Below are 24,407 nucleotides of genomic sequence, written 5' to 3'. Positions count from 1 at the left end.
TTTCTGCCTCTTCCCATCTCTGATCCCTTCTCTCACATATCCCTGGCACTAAATCCTTCTCTCATCCCACCCGACCCTTGACAACTCAAGAGTTTGCCAGTTTCCTCAGATTCTGCTTTAAACAGCAAAATGTATGGCATGGGCCAGGTTGTACAGCCCTTGCCACAGAATCCTGAGAAACAAGTAGCTAAAGCATAAATGAATCATTCCAATAACAAACATGCTTACAATGTCCCAAGGTGAAGAAAATTGATGGTATTTTTTGTACTTTAGTACCTTTCAGAAGTTCTAAACAGAATACTTTGGAAATTATTATATTCCATGATTTATTAGTTCTTGCCATTATACCTTATACTTGGCTGACAGTAATCTCCTGAATATTTTAGCTATATGCCATTCAGTGTTTGTATTCTGATTTGGCTCATTGTTAGATCTTAATATACTGTAATTTATACAGTTACAATACTTCTTAGACTGAATGAAAATCATCATGTTCATCCTTCTTTAGTTTCAGTTCTCCTAAACGCCTATTGTTGAGAGTGATCTTTGTACCCATTGATATTATTCACTAAGACCCAGATTTTCAAAGCCCTACATGTGCCGGGCCTATTTTAAAAAGGTCTGGCGACGTGTGTAAAGCCCCAGGATGCTGGGTCAGAGGATCGTGTGCCGGCAGGCTGCCAGTATGTGCAACCTGTGGCTGCCCAGAGCAGGCACAAGAGGTAAAATAAAGGTCCGGAGGTTTAGGATAGGGCGAGGGGAAGGGAGGGTTAGGGGATGGGGAAGGGAGGTTAGGTTAGGGCAGAGCTTTCCAAACTTTTCATGTTGGTGACACACTTTTTAGACAAACATAATTTCATGACACAGTAATTCAGTCTACAAACAAACCAGAGGTTAAAGGTTAAACGAACAAAACATATTTTGACAATTTATGTATGTTTCCTTAAATATATACATAGATTTTTGTGGATTACATAATATTACACCCACACTGACCCCCAGGCAGCTCCCATTCATTCTCACATCTATCCCTCCCCACCCCCCAGGCATGCACACATTCATTCTCGCGCACACACACACAGACCCCCAGGCAGGCACCAATTTATTCTCACACACACATACACCACACACAGGCAGGCACCTATTCTCACACAGACAGACCCCAGGAAGACACCCATTCATTCTCATACACAGACACACCCTCAGGCTGGCACCCATACATTCACACATATACACCCCCAGGCAGACTCGTATTCATACACTTGCACACACTGAAGGCAGACCCCCCTCTCTTTCTTTTGCCAGCAACCTCAGAGCCTCTCTCAATCCTCTGCTACCGCTTCACTGCTGCCATGTGGATATTTGGGGAAGTGCTGATTGCTGCTACTGGCACTGAAGCCTGTTCTGCTGCCTCCTCTGTACAGGTCCCACGGTATTAAATATTTGTGGGCTTCCACTTCCTCCATGCCGATCTCGTACATTGCAAGATCGGCATAGAGAAAGTGCTACTCTTGCACATTCCCAAAGATAACATATGTCAATCACTAAAAAGTAATTTTTTTTACCTTTGCTGTCTGATCTTAGTTTTCTAATCGGTTGATCACAGGCTTTTTTTTCCACCTTCCCTTTCTTGTTTTTTTTGCCAATTCCTTTTACAGGGTCTTTTTTTTTTCTATTTCTTTTTTCTCCATCTCTCTTCTTCCCTCAAACACACAGTTTCTCATTCTCACAGCGGCCCTACTACCAGGTTTCCTCCTCTTCTCGGGCCACCGCAACATGGGATATGCAGCAGCCCATTAACGCTGCTCTTCTTCTATTCACGGCAGATGCTCCTCCTCCTTCCTGCCCACTCGGCTCCAGCAACGTTTTTCTTCCGGGGCTGCGCAGGCAGAAAGGAAGAGGAGTGAACGTGACCCTTTTCTTCGGGCTGTGGTGAGGTAAGCTCCACTATGGCCCCGCCGATCTTCCTGCTGTATTTCCCTGCTTCTGCTAGCCCTGCTGCTATGTGGACCAGGCGACACACCTTCAAACTGCAGGCGACACACTGTTTGGAAAGCTCTGGGTTAGGGGGTTAGGAAGTTCCCAGGCCGCTCCAAAATTGGAGGGGCCTGGGAGTGAATGGGTGAAGGCCACAGGTGTCTGTGCATGCAGGGTGCACAATTGTGCACCCCCTTGCGCACGCCAATTCCCGATTTTATAATATGCGCGCACATTATAAAATCAGGTGTCCATATGTGCGCGCCGGGTTGGATGCGCACATGGATGCTCACGCGTAGCTTTTAAAATTTATCTCTAAGAATATAATTTATTTTTAAATATCACTATGTAAAACATCTCAATTAAATCCAGCAGTAACGTATTCTGGTACTTTATTATTTAGACCCGTTTATCCCAACCCTCTTCAAGAGGCACACCTAACCAGCTGGTTTTCCAGAATATCCATAATGAATATGCATAAGATAGATTTGCATAACCTGAGTCTGCAGTGTATGCAAATATATCTCTTGCATATTTATTGTGGATACCCTGAAAACGTAACTATTTAGATGTGCTTCCAGAAGAGGGTTGGGAAACACTGATTTAGACTGCAAAAATATTTCCGTTTTAAAGCATATTTAACTTTGATCAGTTTTAGTTTTGTCCTAATAATATTTCCAGTTCTATCTTTCTTGAATTACCCCTTGCATAAATGTATATATAACCTGCTTAATTATTAAATCATTTTATCAATTTCCCCCCACCCGCTCAAATCTTTTTTTTCTCACCTCTTTCTTGTCTCTTTGGATATCGCACATGCTTTATTCTCAGTAAAAATATTGTTTTTGTTCACCTTTGAATTTTATGAGTATCATCCATTCCAGAATTGCAATCCCATATTCCAGATGAGGCCTTACTAAAATCGGATACAATGGTAATATCACATGCTCTTCCCCGCTACTGATTAACCATTGCAGGCATCATAGAGCCTTTAGTCCCTGACTCTTATAAGCCATTCTTGGTTTGTCATCTATCTGGATGCCTGTTTGTTCTTCTCTGTCCCTAAAGTTTTACTTTTCAAAAGTCAGAAATGTGTTGTTAGTGCAATAAAAAGGTATCATCTACAACCTTTTTGTTGTTGTTTATTTCTACCCTCCACATTTATAAATTGCTTACTTAATTTTGCTTCCTTAAATGAAAGAGCTTACATGGGACTACATCATATGGGAATTTCCTTCTTGCAGGTTGTGGCAGAGAAAGTAGTCATGATGACTCTGAAAATTCTATGGATAATGCCAAACATTATCAATATTCAAACACATATTCAGGAGAGAAGAAAAATGGGTCATCTTCTTTTGCATCCTCTATGGATGGTGAGCAGAAACCTCTTTTTGCTGAAATCCTTGATTATACTTCAGTCATAAGGAAAACATCTGGTCTGGAATTTGAAGAATCTCATCGGACATCTGATAGAATCCACCTCAAAGAAAGAAGTCATTCCTACAAAGGTAATTTGCTTTAAAATTATTATATTAAGAATGAAGATGACAGCTGAATTTTTTATTATATTCCACCCACTTCTTTTCTCATCATATTTTAAAAGATTTAATTATCTGTACCTTCAATTATGAATACTAAATGATTTCCAGTTTTAAAATCTATTCCCCAAAGATCTCTTTTTAACTATTTTCATCCTTTGGATGTAGCAGAGTGGCAGCAGCACAGAACAAGAACAGAGACATCAGCATCTTCCTTTTTTATTTATTAGACTTTATTAGAAAAAAATGGGTTATTACAAGAAGCAAAAAAGCAAACATATATAATAATGCAGAATATACAATATCCCTTTCTTATAATAGTAGACGTGCCTAAGTAGAAAGTGCAGTAAAACAAATAATTTATTTTACGTCAGGAATGTTAAGAATCATGCTGAAAAGGAATAAGGGCAATATGTATTTATTTATTTAGATAATGCTAAATACATTTTAAAACCACACCTTGGATACTGTGTGCAATTCTGGTCGCCGCATCTCAAAAAAGATATAGTTGCGATGGAGAAGGTAGAGAGAAGGGCGACCAAAATGATAAAGGGGATGGAACAGCTCCCCTATGAGGAAAGACCAAAGAGGTTAGGACTTTTCAGCTTGGAGAAGAGACGGCCGAGGGGGGATATGATAGAGGTGTTTAAAATCATGAGAGGTCTAGAACAAGTAAATGTGAATCGATTATTTACTCTTTCAAATAATAGAAAGACTAGGGGGCACTCCATGAAATTAGCATGTGGCACTTTAAAACTAATCAGAGAAAGTTCTTTTTCACTCAATGCACAATTAAACTCTGGAATTTGTTGCCAGAGGATGTGGTTAGTGCAGTTAGTATATCTGTGTTTAAAAAAAGATTGGATAAGTTCTTGGAGAAGTCCATTACCTGCTATTAATTAAGTTGACTTAGAAAATAGCCACTGCTATTGCTAGCAACAGTAGCATGGGATAGACTTAGGGGCGGATTTTAAAAGGCGCGCGAATAGCCTTCTTTTGTTTGCGCTCCAGGCGCAAACAAAAGTACGCTGGATTTTAGTAGATACGCGCGGAGCCGCGCGTATCTGCTAAAAACCTGGATCAGCGCGCGCAAGGCTATTGATTTTGTATAGCCGGCGCGCGCCGAGCCGCACAGCCTACCCCGTTCCCTCCAAGGCCGCTCCGAAATCGGAGCGGCCTCGGAGGGAACTTTCCTTTGCCCTCCCCTCACCTTCCCCTCCCTTCCCCTACCTAACCCACCCACCCGGCCCTGTCTAAAACCCCCCCTTACCTTTGTCGGGGGATTTACGCCTCCCTCCGGGAGGCGTAAATCCCCGCGCGCGAGCGGGCCTCCTGCGCGCCGGGCCGCGACCTGGGGGCGAGTACGGAGGGCGCGGCCACGCCCCCGGACCGCCCCGGGCCGTAGCCACGCCCCCGTACCCGCCCCCAAAACGCTGCCGACACGCCCCCGAAACGCCGCGACGACCGGGCCCGCCCCCGACACGCCCCCCTCAGAGAACCCCGGGACTTACGCGAGTCCCGGGGCTCTGCACGCGCCGGGAGGCCTATGTAAAATAGGCTTCCCAGCGCGCAGGGCCCTGCTCGCGTAAATCCGCCCGGTTTTGGGCGGATTTACGCGAGCAGGGCTCTGAAAATCCGCCCCTTAGTTTTTGGGTACTTGCCAGGTTCGTATGGCCTGGATTGGCCACAGTTGGAAACAGGATGCTGGGCTTGATGGACCCTTGGTCTGACCCGGTATTCCATGTTCTTATGTTCTTATGATTTAGAATTGCTTGTTGCTATAAGAAAGTTGTTAGCAAGATGCATTATTGTGCATTCCTCCCTCTAATTTGAAAGTGGTCCTTTGCAAATACATTAAAGATCAACTAAGGCAAAACAGAAAATTCTTGAAATTAAGACTGGAGACATAGTTGAGCTACATTTGGAATAGGTGCTGCTTCCTGTGAGAGACAGGGAATCTGGGAGTTTACCTAGAGCAAGGGTGGCCAATCTGTGGCTCAGAAGCCACATGTTGCTCTTTCATGTGCAAAAAGTGACTCATGCCCTCCTGTCCCATGACAACTGAGCAGCACTGAAGAGTACAGTGGAGGGGCTGGAATAGAGACTACAGCAATACAGATCAAAGAAGAGCCAATTAATTTCCTGTTTGATCCCTCCTCCTTCTAACCAGCCTCCACCCTACCTGCTGCCTAGAGCAGAGTATTCTTGTTCTGCTATCTGGAGGGGAGGGGCTAGAGAGGTCTGGCAGATCACTGTACTCCTAGGACTTGGAATGCAGTTGATTGTAGAGGGGAGAAAGGAGTCACCTGGAGCTCTAGCAGTTCAGAATGGTTTGTGCCAAGGGAAAGGGAATGAATGTTGAACGGAAGTGAAAGGAGAATGGGGTAAATGTAGGTGGTAATGCGGTAAATGCTTGGGCAGTGTGAGAAATGGTAAACATTGAAGGGTATGGTTTCTGATGGATGTGTTGCAGAAAAGAGTGAATATTAAGAAAGCTGAGGAAGGGGATAAATGCTGGTTGGAGAGGAGAAGGAGGAGGTGAATGTTATCACCTCCCCATCTCCCTGAAGTCAGCAATGGAAACTGGGGTATATTGCACCTTGTTTATTTATTTTATTATTATTTATTTATTAGATTTATATGCCACTATTCTGTTTGACAATCATAACGGGTTACAAATATAAACAATTAAAAAAACATCTAATCATTATTATAACAAGTAAAATAATAAATAAATAAAACAGCATAAAGCGGGAAATATAGGATAACACAGTTATATAATAAGAGATCAAATGTTTGCAATAGCAGGCCCCAAACTGTGGAACTCACTCCCAGAGCCATTACATCAGATAACAGATAGAGTTTAAAGCATGAACTGAAAACATGGCTCTTTAGAAATGCATACGATTTATCGTAAACTACTATCATGCTGATAATTGCATTGACAGTACCAGAGATAACACTAGTCGAACATGCAATTTATAATGAATGATATAAAAATAGTACTAGTAGAATTAGAATTTGTATTGTGAGCCTAGAAAGTAATAATTTGATCAAGATTATATAGGAGCTACTGTGATTGCCTAGAATATGTATGACTATGAACTAGAATATGTATTCACTGTGGTATTGAATTAGAAGGTGATCCTTAACACAAAGCATATGATCATTGATCATGAATTTGAATGCTAATACTGTAAACCATTGTGATCTTTATTTGGAATGATGGCATATAAAACACCTAAGTAAATAAAAGTAAAATGTATAAAAATAAGAAATAAAATAGGAAGTAAAATCTAATAAAATGGAATAAAAATAAAATAAGCCTCAACCAATTTTACTTTTAAAAAAGCTTTTCCCTTTGCAAGAATGTTATGTAGCCATTGTACTCGCATATGCTTGCTTTGAATAGCCACATTTTAAGTTTTTTTTTTAAAAGCTGCAAAGTCTCTTTGTAATCTTAATTCCATTGGCAGAGAGTTCCATAGTTTTGGGCCTGCAACAGAAAAAGCTCTTCCCTAACCTTGCCCAGATGTGCTGATCTAATTGATGGAATATTCAAAAAAACTTTATTCTGCCCCAAGGTCCATACTGCCACATGTTCTGTAGCAGGTGTGAGGGAAGCAGGGCTAGAGTGGGTAGACTGGAGGGAGGGAGTTGCATGAGAGACATGTGGGAGAAAGGACTGTACGTGAAATAGTGTGGGAGAAGTAGAGGGGGATACAAGAGAGCTATTGGGGTAGAAGTTCAAAAGAACTGGTGGAATGGCAGTAGAGGGGTGAAAGAAAGCCAGACAGGGAGGGTATGTGTGAAAGTAAGCCAGAAGGCAGTAAAAGAGATCCAGACTAACATGGATGTCCCTCTGAAGATTTTTCACACAGATAAGTGAGGGTGATGGGTATGTTAGAGAAATCAGGAGACAGATTCTGGAAAAGGAGATCATGAGCAGGGTAGGGGTCATAGAAAGGCAGATTGGATGGAAGCAGAGGAAAAGAGAGAGACAGGAAGGTGAGAGCAATGGGAGAGTGAAAGAGGAGGATATGAAAGTGAGAAGGGGTGTGATTTGGAGATACTGGTGCTAGCCAGAGGGGTAGGAGAGGAGTGAGAATATGTGGAATGCAGGGGAGACAAGAGGGAGTGGTGTTGAGGGAAAAAAGGGGAGTGGTTGGTGGATAATGTGCAAAGATGAGGAAATGGGGTAAAATAGCACAAGGTGTAGGGTGGAAGATGTTATATAGAGGCTGCTGAGTGCCTATCATTCTTCTTGTGTGGGGTGAAAGATGTTGTGCCTAGGATTGTGAGAGAGCTGCAAGTGGGGAGATTGGGAAAGGACTGGTGAGGACATCCATCGGCCCATCCAGTCTGCCCAGCAAGCTCCCACACTTAGGGCCAGATTTTAAATGCCCTGCCATCCCCTGTCATTGATGCATAGAGTATTGTTGGATTTGCATCAAAGGTGAGCGAGCATAAGGCTTAATGGTTAAGGAAAGTAACCGCCGCATCAAGCAAGTTACCCCAATGCTTGGTTACCCGGACTGCACAAATCAATGCTTTGTTGGATGTTGTCTGAATGTAAATCCTGTTTTCCACATTTCCCCCTACCGTTGAAGCAAAGAGCAGTGCTGTATATACATTCAAAGTGATATTTCAGGCTTAATTGGTTTAGGGTAGTAACCGCCGTAATAAGCAAGCTACCCCCATGCTTATTTGTTTACCCAGATTGTGAAGTTCAGTCCTTGTTGTTTGTTATCTGAATGCAAATCCTCTTTTCCATATTTCCCCTTGCCGTTGAAGCAGAGAGCAATGTTGGAGTTGCATTAACCGTACGAAGGCTTATTGAGTAAGGGTAGTAGCCTCCACTCCAGTACTCCATCCCCATGGCTCTTCTCTTCATTCCCAACCTCTAGCCTTTATGGATCCACTGTGTTTATCCCATGCCCCTTTGAAATCCTTCACAGTTTTAGTCTTCACCACTTCCTCCAGAAGCGCATTCCAGGCATCCACCACCCTCTCCGTGAAGAAATACTTCCTGACATCGGTTCTGAGTCTTCCTCCCTGGAGCTTCAAATCGTGACCCCTTGTTCTACTGATTTTTTTCCAATGTAAAAGGTTTGTTGTTGACCATAGATCATTAAAACCTTTCAAGTATCTGAAAGTCTGTATCATATCACCCCTGCTCTTCCTCTCCTCCAGGCTGTACATATTTAGGTTCTTCAATCTCTCCTCATAAGTCATTTTATGAAGACCATCCACCTTTTCAGTCGCCCTTCTCTGGACCTCCTCCATCCTGTCTCTGTCCCTTTGGAGATACAGTCTCCAGAACTGAACACAGTACTCCAGGTGAGGCCTCATCAAGGCCTTGTATAAGGGGATCATCACTTCCTTTCTCTTACTAGATAGTCCTCTCTCTATGCAGCCCAGCATTCGTCTGGCTTTAGCGATCGCCTTGTCACATTGTTTCGCCGACTTCAGCTCATTAGACACTATCACCCCAAGGTCTCTCTCCTGCTCCGTGCAGATCAGCCCTTCACCCCCCATCAAATACAGTTCTTTCGGATTTCCACATCCCATATGCATGACTGCACTTCTTGGCATTGAATCTCAGCTGCCATATCTTCGACCACTCTTCCAGCTTCCTTAAATCCCGCCTCATTCTCTCCACTCCTTCCGGCTCCCTCCCTCATGGGTTCCATTACCATTTGCAGGGCATCCACTATCTCTCTACTATTGTTAGATTCTGCAGAAGGGATTCTCCAGTCTACATCCGGCAGATTAAAATATCCAACAATCACCACTTCTCCCTTCTTTCTCATCTTTTGGATGTCTTCAACCAGATCTCTGTCAAGCTCCTCCATTTGATTTGGAGGCCTGTAAAACACTCCAATAAAAATGGATGCCTCATCATCTTGTTTTAGGTCGGCCCATAGTGCTTCTTCTTTGCCCCATCTTCCTTGCAGCTCATATGCTTGGATATTGTTTCTGACAAAAAGAGCCACTCCTCTCCCTTTCCTGTCCTCTCTGTCCTTCCTTAATAAGTTATAGTCCGGTATTGCTGTATCCCAATCATGAGATTCCGTGAACCACGTCTCCGTGACAGCAACAACGTCCAAGTCCGCCTCTACCATATCTGGGAACTTTAGACTCCAGCACCCTGAGATTGTTGTGGATTAATCAGAGACGGGAGATATGCACAAATGTTCTCCTCTCTCTCATAAATGCATACACTCTAGCATACATGTTCATTCTAACACAAACTCCCTTATATTCTCTCACACACATGCTGACTATCTCACAAACTCTGGCTCACACACATGTTCACTGACTTGTTCTTTCTCACCACATGCTCACTGGTTTAAATAGTCTTCTTGCTCACACATACACTCACTGGCTCACTCATTCTCTCTCGCTCACACATATGCTCTGGAAACCACAGCAAGCCTGAATGTATTATTATGCAGTGCAACAATGGAAAAAAAGAAACATTATCATTCCTCATAAAACATTAAACTGATTTTAAATCACCAGAAAACCGAAATGCTTTTAGTGAGCAGGAAAAGCTCCCTTGACAGAACTATTCAGTTCAATTCCGATTTCATGCAGATTGAGTCTGTAGCTCAGGTTAGAGACTTAGATATTATCTTTCATCATGAATTAAAACTGAATTCTGATATAAAACATAAAATTAGAGAAGGTTATCATAAACCTCATGTATTGAAATGTCTAAAACCTTTATTAGAATTCAATGACTTCATACAATTCTGCAAACTTTAATATTTTCTATATTTGATTATTGCAATTCCCCTTCTACTTGGTCTACTGTCTATCTGTATCAGACCTCTACAATATTACCAAATGCAACAGCAAGAGTTCTATGTGGAGGGAAGAAATATGATCATATACCACCTACCCTGATTGCCTTACACTGGCTCCCGATCAAATATTGAATCGACTATAAAGTCTTATGTTTAATTCATAAATCATTAAATCATGAAAAAACTGAATGGCTAAATGCCTCACTCCATTTTCATACCCCTGAATGGAGTCCACAAATAAAGGACTACTTACAGTCCCCACCATTAGAACTGCTCATTTATCAGAAGTTAGTGAGAGAGCAATCTCGATTGCAGGCCCAAAACTGTGGAACTTGTTACCATGTGAGCTAAGGCTTCAGAAAGACTTTGATGTTTTTAAAAAGAACTTAAAATCATGGTTATTTAAAAAGACCTACGACAGTTGAGTTTCTTATAAGAGTCTGGCATTCTCTTTTTGAATGTTTTATCTGATATTTTATATTAATTTTTCTGCTTTTTATTTGTTTTATATTTAATTTTATTTTGTTTATTCAATATAAGGATTTTATATTTGTAAATTCTATTTTTAGTCTTCAAGTTTTTGTTTCAACTTTCTGTACACTGTTAAGATTGTTTTACAGATTGATGGTATATAAAAGTAATAAATAAATAAATAAATAAAACAATAAGTTCAAGAAATACAAAACAGCATTTATAATATTAAAACCATACTAATAAAAAGAATAAATATGTCGAGTAGGCAACAGCCAATGAACATCCAGTAATGAAAATGACTTGCTTTTTTAATATTTCCCAAATTCCAAATATTTCAAACAGCAGACACATGAAATTTAAAATAATAGGATTATAAATCTCCAGCTCTCCATACGTGAGATCTTTTGATTTCCACTCACCCACAGATTGTTGTGGATTGGGGAAGGGGAGGCCTCACAATCTTTATCCTCTCTCCCACACACATACCCACATGCTGCCACATAAACAGACTCACTCTCACTCACATATATGCTGTCACATACACAGGCTCTCTTGCTCTCACTCACCCACCCAGTCTCTCTCATTTTCACATACACTCAGACTCTCACAGACACATATAAGCTGTCTTGCTCTCTCATGCATTTTTAGTATCTCTTGCTCTATTATACGCACACAAAATCTCACACACACATGCAGGCTCTGACACACACATGCTCGCTCTCTCATGCACACATGCAGGATCTCATGCACTACCACATGCAGGCTGACTCATACATACATGCATGCAGACACACTCTCTCACACACACACACACACACAAGCATACACACCAACAGCCTTCAGGCCTCCCCCTTTCTTCTGGGTCTTGTCTTTGTCGCTCTTGGATGGCAGCACTGCACCTCACTGCCCGAAAGTAGATAGAAGGAGGCCATGCTTCTGCGGGGCTCCTGCAAAGTTTCAGGGGTGCTCACACAGCTTTGCAGGCCTCTCTCCCACCCTCACTGCTGTCTTCCAGCCTTGGCAGGATCGGCTCTGCCACAGCCTTGCAGGCTTCTCTCCCAGCCCCGCACAGCTTTTTTCCGGCCATGGCAGGATGAGCTCTGCTGCAGCCTTGTAGGCCTCTCTTCTGACCTTGGAATGGCTGTCTCCCAGTCGCGGCAGGAGGGGCTCTGCCACGGCCTTGCATGCCTCTCTGCCGGCTCCTCATGGCTGTCTGCCTCGGCCCCACAAGTTTCTCTTGGGGCCACAGCAGCCCCTTTTTTTCACTTTGGCTGGGAAGTTTAAAAAAGAAAATCACATGATGGGAGCAACCGGCCCACCAGGGAAAACCCGATCCCCTGATAAGCCAATCGGCCTTTACTCTTGTACCTTTCATCGATTCAAACAGCAGAAAATCTTCAGTGATGTCAACTTTGCTGTTCATACTGCCTACTGTGATTGTATAACTGCTCTCCACCACCCCAAACTCCACACCGAGTTAAAAGTGTCCCCTCTTACAGTGGTATAAATAGAGAGTGACATATTGTTCTCCCTTTCTCCCTCTCTCTCTCTCTCTCATGTGCGATTAAAACCCTTTTCACCAGTAACACACAGCTAATGTGGGCTAACCTGCGTTGCTCTGTGTTTATTGCATTTGAAGTTAGGAGCCGCTCATTACCATTAACTCTGCCCAAACTCCTCCCATTTGCATACTAGCATGTTGCGCTATTTAATGTGTGTGTTACAGCGATATTGCGTGGATTAGGGCCTTAACGCTAGCATTAGGGCCATAATATGAAATGATAAATGATCTTGTTAGATAGGAGTTTTTGGAAAAAAATATTTTCTTCATTTCTTCCATGATTTAGTACAATAGAGTTTTTGGTTTGCATATATTCTAAAAACTTATGAATTGCCATGTTGGGTCAGACCAAGGTGCATCGAGCCCAGCATCCTGTCTCCATCAGTGGCCAATCCCCATAAAGTAGATCTAATTCCTGTTACTCACACCAAGGAATAGAAAATAGCTTTCTTTGGCAAAAATATCCTTCAAATACCACTCTGGGAGCTTACCATGCTTTTCTTTCAAATATAGAACATTAATTAGTAACACAAAGCAAGAGTACTTCACTAAAAAAAATTCATGACATCAAGTCTAATCCTAGAGCTCTTTTTTCCGTGGTTCAAAATTTAATAAAAAAAACAAATTAGGAAATGAATTAGCCCTACCCAAGAAGAAATGAACTGAATTTGCATGTTTATAAGGAAAAGGAAGAGAATCTCCTAAACAAAATTCCATTAGCCACTAATCTACCTCCTTCCCTGAATCCATGTGATGTACCTTCCTGGTCTGAGTTTGAAAACGTATCTTCCTTAGAAACTGAATCTATTATCAAAAAATTAAATCCTGCCCTACATCCCTCAGATGAAATCCCTTCCTCGACTTTAAAATTAGTGGCTCATGAAATCTCTCTCCCTATTGCCAAGATAGTTAATCTCTCTTTGTCTGAAGGTAAAATACCTACTTTATTGAAATGTGCAGTTGTAAGAATGTTTTTAAAAAAGAAAAACTCCGGATCACCGGTGAGACCAGCGCCCCCTATGCAAGCAGAGGAGAGAAAAAAGATGGCCGCAGAACCGACCGAGGGATTCGGAGACGGGACAGTGAAGGCAGGGAAACCCGAGATGACTGAGGGATTTACTATGCAGGAGCCTCAGAGGAAGGTAATGTCCCAAGCTGTTGAAGGAGGTGAGGGACAAAGCTTCTCTGAAGGGCTGGGATCGGCTGACTTGGGGGAGAACGCTGGTCTCACAGTGGGTGGAGGAGGGGCTGCTCGAGTGCAGGAGGAACCGAAACTGTTAAAGTCAATTATACCTCCTGGAGAAATATCCTTAACAACTATATGGGGAGCGCTTCAATCACTAAAGAAATAATAGAGGTAAAACACCAAGTGAATTTAAATGCAAGGGAAATAGTTAAACAGAAACAGAATATGGATAAAATGGAGGATCGAATGAGTGAAATGGAAAAAATTCACTCAGCTGTGATTCTGACGCATAATGATATGAATAAAAGGTTGGAAAACCTGGAGAATAACATCAGAGTTCATAACTTGCGCTTCTTAAATTTTCCAGTCATAAAAAATGTTACACCACTTGATATTTTTAAATTCTATGTAGCGCAGGTTTTGAAAATACCTGATGAAATAAAACCGGTGGTAACAAAGGCATATTACCTTTATACAAAACAAACAAGCGCTGAAGGTCAAGATGAACAAGCTTTACCCGATTTGTCCTTATTATTGGAATCATCTCAGGAACTCGTGGTTACCCAAAGAAGACCTCTTCTAGTTACCTTTGCTTTGTTAATGGACAGAAACAATATCTTTAAAAATTATTTCAGAAACAGCCATGCACTATTCTTTGGCCAAAGAATTTGGTGCTACCCTGATTTAGTCAAACAAACACAACTGAGAAGGAAGCAGTTCCTGAATATGAGAGAGGAGGTGTTAAAAATTGGCGCCAAGTTTAAACTTTGTTTTCCATGTAAATGTTGCATGCAATATCAACAACAGATGTATGTGTTCATGGACCCTTTACAGTTAAGGACCTTCCTAAACTCCCATAGCACTCCTAGTTAACCCAATATATGTGTGATAGTAATGTAAGCTTCGGTTTAATTCAGAATGCCTTGCCTGATAGAACTGATTTCCTTGTGTTGTGCTCCTTTAATGTCTATGCTCTCCCAATTATTTCCTTTATTAGATTAAGCACATAAATTGTAATTTACCAGTGGAATTTTTGATTTTCTGTTCCTGTTTGAGAATACTGTTATGTGCTTAACAAATTACAATTACAAGTGGATTCTTGTATTAAAGATTTAAAATGCATAAAGAAAAAATTAAAAAAAAAAAAGAAAAATTCTGATCCCAAAATTCTAGATAACTTTAGATCTATTTCTAACTTGCCTTTTATATCCAAGATTCTTGAAAAAGTTGTATAGGCCCAACTTTCAGAACATCTTGACTCAAATAATATTTTATTTCTGTTGCAATTTTGGTTCCGAAAATATTTTAATACCGAATCACTATTGCTTGCTCTGTCAGATACCGTGTTAAGAGTTTTTGATACCAGCCAATCTTATTTACTTGTATTGCTTGACCTCTCAGTGGACTTTGATACAGTTAACCATCAGATACTGATTTGTCATCTGCCCAAAGTTGACCTCAGTGGCATTACTCTACAATGGTTTGCATCATCTCTACAAGATTGTTCTTTTCAAGTGAAAATTGGTAACTCCTTATCAGAGAAAACTGACCTTAAATCAGGTGTACCACAATGATCATCAATGTCTGCCACCCTTTTTAATATCTATATGCTACCATTTTGCCACTTATTGGCTGGCTTAGGTATAACGCACTATTTATATGTCAATGATATCCATTTTCAGGTCTCAATCAAAGATTTGATTGAAATCACTTTGAAGTTAGTAGAAGTTTATATTTCTGCAATAAAAACATTATTAGTTCATATGAAATTAATTCTGAATCTCGACAAAACTGAGATTATTTTATTGAATAGAAAACTGAAAGTAAACAACCCTTTCTCTCTTCATATGGATTCTATAGAAATTGAATTGACCTCACATGCTTGAGACTTAGGAGTAATAATTGACAGTGATATAAACATAAAAAACATATTAGTTAAAAGAGATGGTTATAACAAACTTCAAATCCTAAGATGTTTAAAGCCATTGCTTAATCACAAGAATTTTCGCACATTGCACTTTCTCCATTGCAACTGGAGAAAGTGCAGACAGTATTGCACACAGTATTCAAGATGCGGTCTCACCATGGAGAGATACAGAGGCATTATGACATCCATCATTTTATTTGCCATTCCCTTCTAAATAATTCCTAACATTCTGTTTGCTTTTTGGATTGCCACAGCACACTGAGCTGACAATTTCAATGCATTATCCACCATGACGCCTGGGTGGTAACTCCTAAGATAGAACCTAACAAATCCCTGAGGTACTCCACTGTACCGTTTTCCACTGTGAAAACACATTATTTAATCCTATTCTCTGTTTCCTGTCTTTTAACCAGCTTGCAATCCACAAAAGGACATCGCCTCCTGACACATGACTTTTTAGTTTTCTTAGAAGCCGCTCATGCGGGACTTTGTCGAACGCCTTCTGAAAATCCAAATACATCACATCTACCAGTTCACCTTTGTCCACATGTTTATTCACCCCTTCAAAAAAATGTAGGAAATTTGTGAGGCAAGACTTCCCTTGGGTAAATCCATGCTGGTTGTGTCCCATTAAACCATGTCTATCTAAATGCTTTGTGATTTTATTCTTTATAACAGTTTCCACAATTTTCCTGGCACTGAAGTCAGGCTCACCATAGTTTCCTGGATCACCCCGGAGCCCTTTTTTAATATTGGGGTTACATTGGCCATCTTCCAATCTTCAGGTACGACGGATGATTTTAATGATAGGTTACAAATTAATTGAAATAGGTCTGAAATTTCATTTTTTAGTTCTTTCAGAACCCTGAGGTGTATGTGATCCGGTCCAGATGATTTACTACTCTCCAGGTTGTCAATCTGACCTACCATATCATCCAAGTCCACCATGATTGCATCAGTTCATCTGAACCATCACCCTTTAAAACTGTCTCAGGAACGGGTATCTCAGATCTCTCCCAACATTCTCTTAGTAATCATCAAAGCAAAGAAATTGTTTAATTCTTCTGCAATGGCTTTATCTTACCTAAGTGCCCCTTTACCCCCTTGATCATCTAATGGCCCAACCAATTCCCTTGCAGGCTTTCTGCTTCAGATATATTTTAAAAGGTTTTTATTGTGAGTATTTGCCTCTACGGCCAATTTCTTTTCACATTCTCTATTAGCCTGTCATATCAATGTCTTATATTTAACTTGCCAATGCTTATGCTTAATCTTATTTTCTTCTAATGGATCCTTCTTCCAATTTTTGAATGAAGATCTTTTGGCTAAAATAGCCTCTTTTACCTCACTGTTTAGCACTGCTGGCAATCATTTTACCTCCCTTCCACCTTTCTTAATGTGAGGAATACATATGGACTGTGCTTCTAGAATGGTATTCATTAACAATGTCCACACCTGTTGCACACTTTTTACCTTTGTAGCTGCACCTTTCAATTTTTTAAACTATTTTTCTCATTTTATCAAAATTTCCCTTTTGAAAATTTAGTGCTATAGCCAGGAATTTACTTACTGTCCCCCATCCAGTCATTAATTCAAATTTGATCCTATTATGATCACAATTGACAAGTGGCCCCACCACCATTATCTCTCTCACTGTGCTTCACTGAGAATTAGATTTAAAATTGCTCCCTCTTTCGTTGGTTCCTGAACCAATTGCTCCATAAAACTGTCATTTATTCCATCCAAGAATTTTATCTCTCTAGCATGTCCTGATGTTTCATTTACCCAGTCGATATTGGGATAATTGAAATCTAAACACAAGAGTGCAGAAAGGATTTAGTCCAAACCACAAGATAGTTCAAAAAGCTTTAAGGAGCACGATGATTTTTATTCATTTTTTCAAGCGGCAACTCCACTGACTTGCAATCACACCACAGTTTAGACCGCGTCCCCCGACACGGTCCCGTGTTTCGCCAAGGGCTGCATCGGGGGGGACAACAGAATTATCAAAAGGCACTGTAAATAAACATACAAAGGTTAGGACAAAGAACTGCAATTTGCCGACACATTAATTCTATTACAATTTCATCGCATACCTGAATGCAGAACAGTTTCAAAATTGGCAGGGAGCGCGTCCATCTTGAATGCAGACAGGTATTTAAACCTACTGGAGTGAGCGCGAAACTCAGGTTGACAGGTCACATGGTCAGATGGGGCCAATCACAGCGGCCCCCGTTCCTGAGGCGCAACTAGCAGTGCAAACAGCAAGTCATCTCTGGTGACCCCACACGGTTTATGTAAAAAGATGCCATTCGAGTTCCCGGTTTAGCCCTTTCGGAGCTACTGTATCAAGACGGAAAATCCACCTCTGCTCAATTCGGCCCAACTGCTCATTGTAGTTGCCACCGCGAGAGGGGCGGGGGACAACCTCAATAATGCAGAAGACTAAGTCGGCAAGAGTGTGTGACTGTTGAACCCAATGTGTGACTAAAGGTTCATTTTCGCGAGAGTTACGTATATTTGAGCAATGCTCAATGATACGAGTTTTTATCATTCTAGTAGTTTTTCCCACATATTTTCAACAAATAAAGGGCACTGCAATGGGGGCCACTATGGCCCCCAGTCTGGCGTGCCTCTTTGTGGCTCGGTTTGAGGAAACCTTTGTATATCCATCTGAAGGTTTTCAGTGTATATCCTTGTGGCGTCGATTTATTGACGACATTTTTTTAATATGGCAAGGTACCGATATACAGTTTTTTCTTTTCTTTGACTGGCTTAATTCATGTGACCCAAATATACAGTTTAATTTTGCAATACATCCACGCCAAATTTCTTTCTTGGATATATTGATATCTGTTCATGACAATCAGTTTATCACCACGATTTACCGCAAAGAAACTGATCGGAACACTTTGCTTTCATTTCAGAGCTGTCACCCGCGCAATTTACGCCATAACATCCCTACTGGGCAATTTCTGTGTTTGCGCAGACTCTGCTCAACCCGGGCGGAATTCCTATCTCAAGCCAAGCTAATGACGGGGAGTTTTTTGTCAAGGGGTTACCCCTCTCCAGTAATAAAGAATGCCTTTAAACGGGCCTTGTTTGCGAATCGGGATCTGCTATTTTTCCCACGATCTGAATCATCTGAGAGTGTTAACAATTGTATTTTACCTTTTTCTATTTTGAGCCGTCAGGTTACGAGCATCATTCGTAGACATTGGCAGTCCCTTTCTTTGAATCGCCTTTTTCAAGGTCCACTAAGGTTTACTTATCACAGGGGCCGTAACCTCCGCGACAGACCTATTCACGCGGACTTACATTCGGAATCGGGGGCTCCTTCGTCTTCAGCTGGACATCAGCCCTGTGGGCATTGTATCATGTGCCAACATACTGTAACCTGTACATCCTTTATACATCCCATCACACAAGAGGTTTTTCCACTTCGGGCTTCCTCGGACTGTACCTCAAGAGGGGTGATCTATACTATTACCTGCCCTTGTCCCGTAATCTATGTGGGAAAAACTACTAGAATGATAAAAACTCGTATCATTGAGCATTGCTCAAATATACGTAACTCTCGCGAAAATGAACCTTTAGTCACACATTGGGTTCAACAGTCACACACTCTTGCCGACTTAGTCTTCTGCATTATTGAGGTTGTCCCCCGCCCCTCTCGCGGTGGCAACTACAATGAGCAGTTGGGCCGAATTGAGCAGAGGTGGATTTTCCGCCTTGATACAGTAGCTCCGAAAGGGCTAAACCAGGAACTCGAATGGCATCTTTTTACATAAACCGTATGGGGTCACCAGAGATGACTTGCTGTTTGCACTGCTAGTTGCGCCTCAGGAACGGGGGCCGCTGTGATTGGCCCCTTCTGACCATGTGATCTGTCAACCTGAGTTTCGCGCTCACTCCAGTAGGTTTAAATACCTGTCTGCATTCAAGATGGACGCGCTCCCTGCCAATTTTGAAACTGTTCTGCATTCAGGTATGCGATGAAATTGTAATAGAATTAATGTGTCGGCAAATTGCAGTTCTTTGTCCTAACCTTTGTATGTTTATTTACAGTGCCTTTTGATAATTCTGTTGTCCCCCCCGATGCAGCCCTTGGCGAAACACGGGACCGTGTCGGGGGACGCGGTCTAAACTATGGTGTGATTCAAGTCAGTGGAGTTGCCGCTTGAAAAAATGAATAAAAATCATCGTGCTCCTTAAAGCTTTTTGAACTATCTTGTGGTTTGGACTAAATCCTTTCTGTACTCTTGTGTTTGGATATTATTGAAGTGCAGTACTTCTGCTCTGTGGTGTTTTGGATAATTGAAATCTCCCATTATTACTGCACTACCAGTTTGGTTAACTTCCCTAATTTCTCTTACCATTTCAATGTCCATCTCACCATCTTGGCCAGTTGGATGGTATTATACTCCTATCACTATACTCTTCCCCAACACGCAAGGGATTTCTACCCATAAAGATTCGATTGTGCATTTAGTTTCATGCAGGATCTTTATCCTGTTGGACTCTATGCCATCCTGGACATAAAGCGCCACCCTGCCTCCAAGTGCTCCTCTCTGTGATTGCGATATAATTTTTATCCTGGTATGACACTATCCCATTGGTTATCCTCTTTCCACCATGTCTCTGAGATGCCATTTAAGTCTATGTTATCATTCACTGCTGTACACTCTAATTCTCCCATCTTACCTCTTAGATTTCTGGCATTAGCATAAAAACATTTCATAGCCTAGGGACTATATTTATTTATTTATTTATTTAAATGATTTATATACCGGAGGTTCCTGTATAGTATACATATCACCCCGGTTTACAAAGAACAGTAACTATCGCTAAAAAATATAGCGGTTTACATAGAACATAATAAAAGAAGTTTTTACATTGAACAAATCTAAGTAAGCAAAGTTTTTACATTGAATAAATTAATTGAAGCAAATAGTGTATGATATTTAACCGTTAATAAACAAGCAGTTAATAAATCAATGAATAACATGGAAAAATATGAAGTCAATATGAGTATATGTATGTAGTATGTATGAATTCAGCATGTGTAAATTTCTGATTGAATAAAATAATAGATCTGAATAAAACGTTGTGGGCTTGAAAATACTTTTCTTCGTGTTCTTGGCTCTAGGGGAAAGCTTGTTTGAACAGCCAAGTCTTAAGTTTCTTTTTAAATGTAGGGTGGCATGTTTCCAAACGAAGGTCTGGAGGGAGCGAGTTCCAAAGTGATGGGCCAGCTGTGGATAATGCACGTTTCCTCAAAATGGATTTCGCCGGTTGTGTGATTAGTCTGTTTTGATAGGCGCTTCTGGTTGGTTTCACGGATGTGTGTAATCGAATTTGAAATGTTAGGTTGAGAGGTGCGATGTTGTGTAAGGCCTTATGAATCATCATTAAAGATTTGAACTGGATCCTGTATTTAATCGGAAGCCAGTGGAGATGGTGGAGAATAGGGGTGATATGATCTCTTTTTTTGGCATTTGAAAGAATTCTTGCAGAGGCATTCAGGACCATCTGAAGTGGTTTGATGGTACATGCTGGAAGGCCTAGGAGGAGGGAGTTACAGTAATCCAGCTTTGGGAGAATGATGGCTTGTAAGACCATGCGGAAGTCTCTGTAAAGGAGGAGAGGTTTGAGTTTCTTTAATGTTTGAAGTTTAAAGAAACATTCTTTTGTTGTGTTGTTGACGAATTTGTTGAGGCAGAGTTTGCTGTCTAAGATGACTCCCAGGTCTCTAACTTGTTGCGAGGTGGAGAGCCCTGCGGTGTCCGGATGTTGGTTAGTGGTAGAAAGTGGGGAGAGGGTATAGTTTTCCGGTGAAATGATGAGGATTTCAGTTTTGTTTTTGTTTAGAACCAAGTTGATGCTGGTGAGTAGATTGTTGATAGCTAACAGACATTTATTCCAGAATGATATGGCTTTGTGTAGGGAATCTTCTATAGGGATGAGGATTTGAATATCATCCGCGTATAGGTAATGTCTTAGCTTAAGGTTAGTAAGAAGTTGACAGAGTGGGAGCATATAAATATTGAAAAGGGTCGGGGAGAGGGATGATCCTTGTGGTACCCCCCTTTTGGATTCGATGGTGTGGGACTCTTTGTTATTTATCTTGACCTTGTATGATCTGTTCTCCAAAAATGATTTGAACCAGTTAAAAGCTACTCCTGTAATACCGATGTCTATTAGGCGTTGCAAGAGGCATGAGTGGTTAACAGTATCAAACGCTGATGAGAGATCCAGGAGAGCGAGGAGGCAAGGTTGGCCCTTTTCTAGGTTGAAAATGATAGTGTCTGATAATGATGTTAATAATGATTCGGTATTCATAGTCTTACGAAAGCCAAATTGGTTTGAGGTGAGGATATTGTATATATATATATATATGTGTATATATATAAATGTCTAAATGTATAAATGTATATATATAAATGTCTAAATATGCCTAGGAACTATATACATGTATATATGTATATGTAACGAAATTGGCTAATATATTAGTATGCACCTATATTAAGTGATTAATCCTAAATCAGTCCAGGTTATATCTCCATAAGCTCCGTGATAGCTCTGTTTACCAGTTCCACACATCTTGTATTAGTCTGATTATTGTGACTTTTATTTTACATAGAATTATTCTGTTTTATGTTTACTGACTTATACTTACATAAAGTATCAAAGTATTCTTAAATTAAACAAAAAATAATAAACCAAAAACAAAATAAAATGAAAGAAATGTCTGTGCACACTCTTACTAAAAATCTTCTTGAGCATATTTAGAAATGTACATAGCTCCCAATTAAGCTTTTGAAAATTTACCCCAAAATGGGGAGAAACTATTGATCTTCTCAAATTGGCCTCTCTTGCTGGACACTTGAATCTATTTCTGTAATCTAATGATTTTGATAAGACAGCATCATTCTTCTAGATCTCTAACAATTAGGGATGTGAATCGTGTCCTCGATCGTCTTAACGATCGATTTCGGCTGGGAGGGGGAGGGAATCGTATTGTTGCCGTTTGGGGGGGTAAAATATCGTGAAAAATCGTGAAAAATCGTGAAAAATCAAAAAAACGTAAAATCGCAAAACCGGCACATTAAAACCCCCTAAAACCCACCCCCGACCCTTTAAATTAAATCCCCCACCCAAATGACTTAAATAACCTGCGGGTCCAGCAGCGGTCCGGAACGGCAGCGGTCCGGAACGGGCTCCTGCTACTGAATCTTGTTGTCTTCAGCCGGCGCCATTTTCCAAAATGGCGCCGAAAAATGGCGGCGGCCATAGACGAACACGATTGGACGGCAGGAGGTCCTTCCGGACCCCCGCTGGACTTTTGGCAAGTCTTGTGGGGGTCAGGAGGCCCCCCCCCAAGCTGGCCAAAAGTTCCTGGAGGTCCAGCGGGGGTCAGGGAGCGATTTCCCGCCACGAATCGTTTTCGTACGGAAAATGGCGCCGGCAGGAGATCGACTGCAGGAGGTCGTTCAGCGAGGCGCCAGAACCCTCGCTGAATGACCTCCTGCAGTCGATCTCCTGCCGGCGCCATTTTCCGTACGAAAACGATTCGCGGCGGGAAATCGCTCCCTGACCCCCGCTGGACCTCCAGGAACTTTTGGCCAGCTTGGGGGGGGCCTCCTGACCCCCACAAGACTTGCCAAAAGTCCAGCGGGGGTCCGGAAGGACCTCCTGCCGTCCAATCGTGTTCGTCTATGGCCGCCGCCATTTTTCGGTGCCATTTTGGAAAATGGCGCCGGCTGAAGACAACAAGATTCAGTAGCAGGAGCCCGTTCCGGACCGCTGCCGTTCCGGACCGCCGCTGGACCCGCAGGTTATTTAAGTCATTGGGGTGGGGGATTTAATTTAAAGGGTCGGGGGTGGGTTTTAGGGGGTTTTAGTGTGCCGGCTCACGATTCTAACGATTTATAACGATAAATCGTTAGCATCTCTATTGTATTGTGTTCCATAACGGTTTAAGACGATATTAAAATTATCGGACGATAATTTTAATCGTCCTAAAACGATTCACATCCCTACTAACAATAGCATTTTTTATGGAACCAATAATATCTACATCTCTGCAGGAGGGGTATACAATGGTAGCTACAACAATGAATCAGGAATATTCATAGGACTCTTACATTTGAATCCTGCTTCACCTAGCTGCCTGTGTATTTTGTGTATGTTAGTGGTAGCAATCACTTCTTAACACACACATTAAAATTTGAAATAACTTTAATAGTTATTAATATATAACTGTAATAGTTATTAATAGTTATTAACTATTAAAGTACTAAGGAAAAGATATGCAATCCTATGTAACACCTAGTTCCACCTAAGGGCACCATTTCATATTATATTTAGCTGCTGATACTGGGACCTCTTTCAAATAACATGGTAATGACTTACAAGCTACATAATAAGCTATTTTACTGTTTTGGGTATGCAGCAATTTTAAAATTTAACATGCCAGCATAGGCACTAAATAAAGGACATTTAGGACAACATTAAGAGTTTAGTGAATAGTGTGTTACAATGCATGCTAATGGTAGGTAGCCCTCATGTTGAATGTAACACACTTTAAGCATACAGACCCCTATGAAAGCTTTCTTTCAGTAAGATACTTCATCTACCTGTGCCTCACTTAATCCAATTGCAACTGGAGAACAACAACATTGCCTTATCTCTCCTTTAGAAGTTATGTATAATGGGGTAGATTTTTAAAAAGTACGCTGGATTTTAGTAGATACGCGCATAGCCGCTAAAATCCAGGATCGGCGCGCGCAAGGCTGCCGATTTTGTGCAGCCGGCGCGCGCCAAGCCGCGCAGCCTGCCTCCGTTCCCTCCAAGGCCGCTCCGAAATCGTAGCGGCCTCGGAGGGAACTCGCTTTCACCCTCCCCTCACCTTCCCCTCCCTTCCTCTATC

General features: G+C 41.4%; 1 protein-coding gene across 2 annotated transcripts in view; it reads left to right on the top strand.

Annotated features, from left to right (window-relative positions):
* The window catches only part of KCNH7 (potassium voltage-gated channel subfamily H member 7), a 324,631-nt gene that overhangs the window by 270,555 nt on the left and 29,669 nt on the right, over positions 1-24,407 (top strand). For both annotated transcript variants that reach the window (XM_029605617.1, XM_029605618.1), the window contains one exon: positions 3,222-3,485. In XM_029605617.1, coding sequence (XP_029461477.1) covers positions 3,222-3,485 — 264 coding nt within the window. The remainder of the gene's footprint in view (positions 1-3,221; positions 3,486-24,407) is intronic.

This window comes from Rhinatrema bivittatum, chromosome 6 (genome assembly GCF_901001135.1).
Source record: "Rhinatrema bivittatum chromosome 6, aRhiBiv1.1, whole genome shotgun sequence".
Taxonomy (NCBI): Eukaryota; Metazoa; Chordata; class Amphibia; order Gymnophiona; family Rhinatrematidae; genus Rhinatrema; species Rhinatrema bivittatum.
Note: the sequence above shows the minus strand (reverse complement) of the source record. Positions and strands in the feature narration are given on the sequence as shown.